The sequence below is a fragment of the Oncorhynchus mykiss genome, chromosome 14, assembly GCF_057628025.1.
Source record: "Oncorhynchus mykiss isolate SJ-2025 chromosome 14, ASM5762802v1, whole genome shotgun sequence".
NCBI lineage: Eukaryota > Metazoa > Chordata > Actinopteri > Salmoniformes > Salmonidae > Oncorhynchus > Oncorhynchus mykiss.
The window spans coordinates 10,621,987-10,631,452 of NC_143035.1; the positions used below are offsets into that span (position 1 = coordinate 10,621,987).

Genomic DNA, 9,466 nt, shown 5'->3' on the forward strand with positions numbered 1-9,466 from the left:
ATAGTACACTACTCAGTCCTCAGAGTAACTTCAAGAAATTAGTAGAAACGTATTATCCATTGGGTCTTTTTTAATTTTTTTATTACATAGACTGGTGTCTACAATATTGTGACCCTGAGTATTCAGCACAGATGTTCTTCACCTGCGCAGAGCCATGTCCTTGGAGCAGCGGCGCCTTTCATGAGGCGAGCGCGATGTGTGTGGATCAACGACAGAGGTTGGGAGGAGGGGAGGGGTCGCACGGATCCCTCTTTTTCTAATGGTGTAATTAATGTATGAAGAGTAATACATAGATTACAGTACAATATAGAGTTAAATACAGCGATATGTATCATGCATTACTTTGAAACACTGCATGCATTGTCAAAAATAACTTTTGATTACCCCCCAAAAAACGTGGGGAAAAATGAAAACATTCAGGAAAAAACTGACAATTTGTAATCGTTCCTGTGTTTATTTAAGGAATATACATTTTCCATTATTTTGAAGAAAATATATGAAATAGGCTGCTGATAAGTTAGTATTTATGAAACTCATCAAGCTTTTAAAACGCATAACCCCATATCCTGAATAATAGCCGAGATGTTTAGGGATGATTATAAACATTCAATAACTGAACAGATGTTTTATTACTCTATTACAATATGTTTACCTTAATACTCTGAAAGTTGTAGGCTTTCAATGCATAGTTGCCATATGCATGTGGTATGCTCAATATAATATTTACATAAGACCTATTTACATATATAAAAATATGCAATTTGCAAATTACAAAAGTTATTTTATAAGTCCACTGCATTTATAAGTCAAACAGCATTCATAAATGTCAGAGAACTTATGGCATTAATAAATGTTCTCATTACTGAGGTCTGAAAGGAACAACAATATTTTACCCAAATGTTACCCTATATCAAGAGACAATATGTTCCCATATATTTACCGAATAGAGGTTTCAAAAAATAATGTTTGTATTTAGCTTATTTTTATACCAAGTTCTAGCATTAAAATATTGTCTGCTGTAAATGAATTGCTGAGACTAGGCTACTTAAACTTGCTTTATGATAAACATTATGCTTTTATTACACCTTCTGCAGTGAGCTATACAATGCCTGTTTACTTGCCTGTCTATATTATACCAATGAAAATGTATAAATTCATAATGTTTAGCTATTATAGAAAATATTGAGGCCCTTCGTATAGTAAATGTCTATAACAATTAAATTGACTTGGTACTGACTTCACTGAAAAAAATATAGTCGAAGAAACTCCTTGCCAAACTTCCCCTCTTTTATTTTGGGTTGAGATTATTTTCAACTCAACATCACTCGTAACAATCTCAACCTATATCTCAATAAACGCGATAAGCCCATAGGTAATTAACTGATATAGTTTCACATGATGCCCATGATTTAGTAAAGAAACCGATGGGGCCACCTACTGGCCAAGCTGAGAACATCCTACATGAGATGACTGAATCTTCTGTAAAGATGTGCAGTGGTATATACTATTGGTAATTATATTGTATATGGTTGGTTTATACAACGTTATATATCCTAACAACAGAGTACAGTCGTGGCCAAAAGTTTTGAGAATGACACAAATATTAATTTCCAAAGTTTGCTGCCTCAGTGTCTTTAGATATTTTTGTCAGATGTTACTATGGAATACTGAAGTATAATTACAAGCATTTCATAAGTGTCAAAGGCTTTTATTGACAATTACCTGAAGTTGATGTAAAGAGTCAATATTTGCAGTGTTGACCCTTCTTTTTCAAGACCTCTGCAATCCGCCCTGGCATGCTGTGAATTAACTTCTGGGCCACATCCTGACTGATGGCAGCCCATTCTTGCACAATCAATGCACGGAGTTTGACAGAATTTGTGGGGTTTTGTTTGTCCACCCGCCTCTTGAGGATTGACCACAAGTTCTCAATGGGATTAAGGTCTGGGGAGTTTCCTGACCATGGACCAAAAATATCGATGTTTTGTTACCCGAGCCACTTAGATATCACTTTTGCCTTATGGAAAGGTGCTCCATCATGCTGGAAAAGGCATTGTTCATCACCAAACTGTTCCTGGATGGTTGGGAGAAGTTGCTCTCAGAGAATGTGTTGGTACCATTGTTTATTCATGGCTGTGTTCTTGGGCAAAATTGTGAGTGAGCCCACTCCCATGGCTGAGAAGCAACCCCACACATGAATAGTCTCAGGATGCTTTACTGTTGGCATGACACAGAACTGATGGTAGCGCTCACCTTGTCTACTCTGGACAAGCTTTTTTCCGCATGCCCCAAACAATCGGAAAGGGGATTCATCAGAGAAAATGACTTTACCCCAGTCCTCAGCAGTCCATTCCCTGTACCTTTTGCAGAATATCAGTCTGTCCCTGATGTTTTTCCTGGAGAGAAGTGGTGTCTTTGCTGCCCTTCTTGACACCAGGCCATCTTCCAAAAGTCTTTGCCTCACTGTGCGTGCAGATACACTCACACCTGCCTGCTGCCATTCCTGAACAAGCTCTGTACTGGTGGTGCCCCGATCCCGCAGCTGAATCAACTTTAGGAGACGGTCCTGGCGCTTGCTGGACTTTCTTGGGTGCCCTGAAGCCTCTTCACAACAATTGAACCGCTCTCCTTGAAGTTCTTGATGATCTGATAAATGGTTGATTTAGGTGCAATCTGCCTGGCAGCAATATCCTTGCCTGTGAAGCCCTTTTTGTGCACAGCAATGATGATGGCACGTGTTTCCTTGCAAGTAACCATGGTTGACAGAGGAACAACAATGATTCCAAGCACCACCCTCCTTTTGAAGCTTCCAGTCTGTTATTCGAACTCAATCAGCATGACAGAGTGATCTGCAGCCTTGTCCTCATCAACACTCACACCTGTGTTAACAATAGAATCACTGACATGATGTCAGCTGGTCCTTTTGTGACAGGGCTGAAATGCAGTGGAAATGTTTTTTTGGGGGGATTCAGTTAATTTGCATGGCAAAGAGGGACTTTGCAATTAATTGCAATTCATCTGATGACTCTTCATAATATTCTGGAGTATATGCAAATTGCCATCATACAAACTGAGGCAGCAGACTTTGTGAAAATTAATTTTTGTGTCATTCTCAAAACCTTTGGCCATGACTGTACATTTTTCTGTTGGGCCTAAGACTTATGTGACAAATTATTTTGTATATGAAAAGTCGAATGACTTTGAAATGAAATGTTTTTTTTTTTATGGATAGGTACATCAGTACTAAACATCTACATTTAAGCCTAGATATGATTTGTATTCCATTTTAGATACTTAGAGGCACCAATGCACACCACTAATCGGCTTTGTCACAGTCAGCCCACAGAGTGGCGCTAGTGCTCATGGGATTCCAAATCTGACCAGACTACAAATCTTCAGATACATATCCATGGGAATCATATTCTTCCTGGGGCTTGCTATTACATCAGTGTACGGCTTTAGCAGCTAGCTGGTCTTGAGCATAACATCTGTATTTAAATATGCCCTTTAATGCACCCTTGTTTGAAAGGAGAGCAGAGGTATGAAGGGAGCGGGGAATGCAAGACAACTAAATCATTGCAAAACACTGAATTGCAGACAATTAGTTGAACATTAGTTTGACTAGTTTATGACAATGGACAACCAATAACTGAAGGCGTACAACAAACAATGCATAAGTAAATGTAATTGCTAAAATATACATAAGTATCAAAACTAAAAGTGGAAATGATTTCTAGTTCCTTATATTAAGCTAACCAGACGGCACCTTTTTCTTGCTTTTTTTCATTATATACTGATAGCCAGGGGCACACTCCAACAGTCAGACATCATTTACAAACGAAGCATGCGTTTTTAGTAAGTCTGCCAGATCAGAGGCAATATGGATTACCAGGAATGTTCTCTTGATAAGTGTGTGAATTTGACCATTTTCCTGTCCTGCTAAGCATTCAAAATATAACAAGTACTTTTGGGTGTCAGGGAAAATGTATGGAGTAAAAAGTACATTATTTACTTTAGGAATGTAATGATGTAAAAGTTGTCATTGACAACAACTAACAATGCTCTACAGAAATATGGAGAATACACCTGCTGTGTACTGTGACTATTTTAACACCATCTCTTGCTTTATGGAGAGTTGGTCTTCCCCTATTTCAGATGTCAATATCAGTTTGTTCATGGATGATTACGATGGATAATCAATATGGAGCCTTGGCTGGAAAGTGGAAACACAAGATCTTTTCCATGGGGTGTTGGTGGGGCCAGCTTGGTTTTCTTGGCACGGACCAGGGAAGGAAAAACCCAAACAGTCCAGTACCGTGACCAGCTCACTTCCTGCTCTTGTTTCTCCATCCGTCCTGTCCTCCCACTTCCTCAGGTCTCCTCACTTTCACCCATGTCTGATTCATGGAGGACCTACATCCGATAACGCCTCGTGTTTGGATGAGACACGCAACCAACCATTACTTTCCCACACTCTCCCTCTATCATAACCCCATTCAAGTCTGCAAGACACTGCAGCATGAAGGAGTTCAATTCGATATACGCACACAACTTAGATTTTGATTAATCAACCAATGTCACGGATAAATAAAATTATAACCAAATGACAGTAAGCAAATGTGGATTTATAAAAATAGATTTAATGGCATTATATTGTTATAAACCTATTGAACCATGTGCCTTCCTATCATACCTTGAACCTGAGTTATAATGCCTTTTATAAACACGACCAGTAGCTTTAATATGAAGTACAGCAGTATAGTACTTCAAATACCCTTAGGAATGAACCTCTGACCTGCAATCTGCTTTACAGAGACATGTGCTTTCACATGGAAAGTAAGGCAGTCTTTCTGAGAGCAACAACAACCAAAACTAATGCGGAAAAAGACCATGTTGGGTCAAGTAATGAATCCAAATTGGGTAATGCAGGAAAATCTCCTCTTTATCCAAAGTGTGGATTGTTGGATGGAGTTGATACTCCAGCCTACACACCCATTCAGTCCCTCCCCTGGTTTCCTCACAGCAGAGACAGACAGAGAGACAGCTGTGGGGACTGTGCTGAAGGACACAAACAGCTGGGAGAGGACTAGTGCTTTAGCTACCACACATTTTTTGGATAACACACACTGTTTCTGTTGAACTGTTTCAGCTTGCATCAACCTTTGAGTTTTTTTGATTATTGTAACGTCACCTCCACTCTGACTGGAAGTGTCACGTTCGTCGTAAGGATCGGACCAAGGCGCAGCGTGAGTAGAGTTCCACATAATTTTAATACATCGAAACTCACTGAACCTACCTACCTACCTACCTACCTACCTACCTACCTACCTACCTACCTACCTACCTACCTACCTACCTACCTACCTACCTACCTACCTAAATGTGCAGCTACTGATGTGCACTAAGGCAACCAAACATAGACAAGATCCCACAACACAAATGAGGAAAATGGCTACCTAAATATGATCCTCAATCAGAGACAACGATAAACAGCTGTCTCTGATTGGGAACCATATCAGGCCAACATAGACATACAAAAAACCCTAGACATACAAAAACCCTAGACATACTCAACTAGAGTACCCACCCTAGTCACACCCTGACCTAACCAAAATATATAGAAAAACAGAGATAACTAAGGTCAGGGCGTGACAGGAAGACATTTTTACCAGCCAAACTCCTTGGATCATATTTAAAAAATGTTATAGGAAGAGATGCTTTTGATGATCACAGTAACTCACCGATAATCCATAATAATCCAATCTGTTATACCCATCCACAGAGCCTCTCTCTGAGTATGTGCTACCATAATAACACAAATCTGAACAAACAGATTACAGATTACATACATTTCCTCCTGCTCTTCAGAGTCCTGTAGCTACTGTGCATAACAGGCTTTGCATAACAGTCTGTGGTAATATTTTTATTTGATTTATTTATTTAACCTTTAATTAACTAGGCAAGCCAGTTAAGATTTTATTCTGTGAGACTACAGTCTGGCTCAGACAGAGGCACATAAACTGTTTTGTTCCCCTGGTTGAAAGGATTTGAACTCTTGTCTTACAAGCACAGCAACCGGCAGAATTAAATGAATAGACAAGTATTCAGAGTAGGAAGAGACTGTACAGTACATGTATAAAACAGACTTGGCTTTTACATTTTTGCAGAAACTCTTATCCAGAGCAACTTATCGTAGCAATTAGGGTTAAGTGCCTTGCTCAACAGATTTTTCACCTAGTCGGCTCGGGGATTTGAACCAGCAACCTTTCAGTTACTCTTATCCACTAGGCTACCTGCCATAGCTTCTTACTAACAAGGGGGAATGTAGATGTCTCACGGTACCACATACTTCCAACACTGTTTTAAAGTGTTAGTGGTGATAAGGAGACTGCGGTGTAAATAAATTTAAAATACTACTTAAGTCGTTTTTTGGGGGTATCTGTACTTTACTATTTATATTTTTGACAACTTTTACTTCCTAAAGAAAATAACGTACTTTTTACTCTATACATTTTCCCTGACACCCAAAAGTACTCATTACATTTTGAATGCTTAGCAGGACAGGGAAATGGTCCAATTCACGCACTTATCAAGAGAACATCCCTGGTCATCCCTACTGCCTCTGATCTGACGGACTCACTAAACACACATAAATAAAAAAGCAAGAAAAAGATGTCGTCTGGTTTGCTTAATATGAGGAATTGGAAATAATGTATAGTTTTACTTTTACTTTTGATACTTAAGTATTTTTAAAACCAAATGCTTTTAGACTTTTACTCAAGTAGTATTTTACTGGGTGACTTTCGTTTTTACTTCACTCAAGTATGGTAATTGGGTACTTTTTCACCACTGTTTTCTGAACTCAACCGTACTCCTACTTCTTCATTCTCTTTAACATGACATTGACCGAACAGCCTTATAGGAACTGAATTTCTCACTCAGGTCTGAGCTCTGGCAAGAGGCCCCTTCGTTCACCCTGGACAGTAGTCATCCTGTGTCTGAAATGACAGAACAGCATCCAAAGAAAGTGCAGCTGTGTAGTGGTCAGCCTAGGACTATTAACTGTTTCCTTCCTGTTTATATTATGGAGGTTAGGCATATCTATATGATGCTCCATAGTTTTCCATATGTATAACCCACTATCTCATAGGTTCAACGCTGGCTTTAGGCTCTGGGTTCTTATAGACCAGCGCAATCTCATGGTTCTTTTTGGGGCGCTTTTTCAGGCAGGCAGCAGAGAGGCTGGTGGTTGTCGGTCTATTTCCAGTGAGAGCTTTGACCAGCTTAGAGCGGTAGTGATCCCCAGCCAGGAAATACAGGAGGGGATCAATACAACTGTTCACACTGGCCAGAGGCCTGGTGATCTTATAGGCAAAGTTGACGATGTTCAGGAATTCACATTTGGCATTCAGTACACGGTAGGTATAGTACAGGGTGCGTGTGATATGGAAGGGTACAAAACACACGGCGAACACCACCAGCACCACCACAATTAGCTTGATGGACTTGGTGCGGGAGGGTGAGTTCTGCTGGCTGGACGAGAGCCCCCGTCTGGGCCGACACAGAGCCAGTGCCATCAGACAGTAGCAGACCATGATAACCATGAAGGGGACGCCGAACAGCAGGACCATGACCGCAGAGCTGTAGTCCACATACTCCTCAAACTGCTCGGGATTGGTCGTATCGTGACACATCGTGTCGTTGTCCCTCTGGCTAGTGGTGACAAAGATGAGGTTGGGCACCAGACACGCCGTGACAGCAGCCCACACCATTCCACACACGGTGTGGGCATGGCGTGGCTTCACCATGGTCAGGGCCTTGATGGGGTGGCAGATGCCCAGGTAGCGGTGGACGCTGATGCAGGTGAGGAAGAGGATGCTGCTGTAGAGGTTGGCATAAAACAAGAAGCGGACGATCTTGCAGGCGGCCACGCCGAAGGGCCAGTGGCTGCGGTTAGCGTAGTAGTAGATGAGGGTGGGCAGGGAGAGAACGTACAGGAAGTCTGAGAGGGCCAGGTGGAACATGTAGACGGTGCTGGTGTTCCACGGGCGCATCTTGGTCAGGAACATCCACAGAGCCACAGAGTTCAGCACCAGACCCAGAACACACACCAGGCTATAGGAAACAGGCAGTAGGATGTACTTAAACTCCTCATCAAAGCGACAGGTCTCGTTGAAATAACCAGCACTCAGAAGAATGGACAGGTTCTGCACAAGGTGGCTGTTAATGGCTGAGTCCATCTTCTGTCTCTTCAGCAGAGAGCTAATCCTTGGATTGTAATATCTGTGGAGACATTGGATACATTTAGAATCGACATGGCATCACTCTGAAAATGACAGTTTCACCAATAATATATATTTATCTATATAGTATGAATTCTAATTTTGAAGCAGTCCCTGATTCAATTTTTTCCGGAAAGAAAAATATTAACAGCATGTTGTGTTAGAAATACAAATGTCTTGTTGACATATTTGAAGAATGAACTGAAGTTCAACATGCTCATAAAAGTTTACTGCACTGCATATAGCCAGGGCCGGCTCCAGGCATAAGCAATATAAGCAATAGCCTTATTTTCGCAACTTGTTGAGAGTTAGAATAATAGAATAGACCAGGTGCAAGTTCGAATTTTGGTTGTGCATTAGCAGTTTTTCTCTTGTTTTGTCAGTCACTGACTGTCACTCAATTAGCCATGTCAGCTAAGAATTTGGTATGTTAGTATGTTAGTCTGCCAGTTATCTAAACGTGTTGTAATCATGGCTGAATACTAACCGGGCACGCAGGGCACATTGATTGTGTTAGTCACTCTCGCTCAGATATCTTTAAATTCGTTTTAAACGGCAAAAACACTTCACCCCACCTCATGGCAAGATGGGTCATTTGATAATTTTATGTGTAGAACTGCATGAAATACATTTTCAAATGTACATTTTTCTCTCAGCTGTCAAAAGGGTTCCACTAAAAGATTAGGCCCGTTTGGTGTGCCACCCCAACCGAAAAGGCTAGAGACTGTTCTGCTCTGCCTAACCTAAAAAAAATAGTTTTAATTTCCTACAAAGCCTATCCTGAAATTAACCCCAAATATCGATCTATAACCATAAACTGAGAACATTGGTATTGTATCTAAATCTGTAATTCAAATGGTTCGGCGGAAGATTACAGAGAAATGCGCGCATGATTTAAAAAAATATATTTTAAAAACTGACGAGGATGCGCACTTCTAGACCTGGCAAAGCAATGTGACTCGTCGTAATAATTATAATATAGCTAATAACCTAACATAAGGGTTAACTTCAACGTTGAACTGAGATGTACAACTTACCCACCGTAGATACAAAATTGACTTGCCGAGACGGACTTGATTTGTGACCGCTGCTCTCAGCGCAGTGAGTGCACTATCTCTGCAAACGGCTTGGATAGAAATGGGATTTGCATGCGTCTGACTGATTGTCTGGTCTAAAGGAAATAT

General features: G+C 40.7%; 1 protein-coding gene across 2 annotated transcripts; it reads right to left on the reverse strand.

Moving 5' to 3' along the window:
- Positions 1-1,687: 1,687 nt before the first annotated feature.
- Positions 1,688-9,466, reverse strand: LOC110488762 (P2Y purinoceptor 4). Of its 2 annotated transcripts, none has more exons than XM_021561108.3 (2): positions 9,320-9,466; positions 1,688-8,283 (listed from the first exon to the last, which is right to left on the reverse strand). In XM_021561108.3, the coding sequence occupies exon 2, from the start codon at positions 8,238-8,240 to the stop codon at positions 7,140-7,142; it is 1,101 nt and encodes a 366-aa protein (XP_021416783.3). In that variant the 5' UTR covers positions 8,241-8,283; positions 9,320-9,466; the 3' UTR covers positions 1,688-7,139. The 2 variants fall into 2 exon arrangements, with proteins under 2 accessions (XP_021416783.3, XP_021416784.3); XM_021561109.3 differs by having other exon boundaries at positions 4,621-8,283; positions 9,324-9,426.

Coding starts and splice junctions, on each gene's coding strand:
- LOC110488762 (XM_021561108.3), bottom strand. CDS start 8,240: ATGGACTCAGCCATTAACAGCCACCTTGTGCAGAACCTGTCCATTCTT.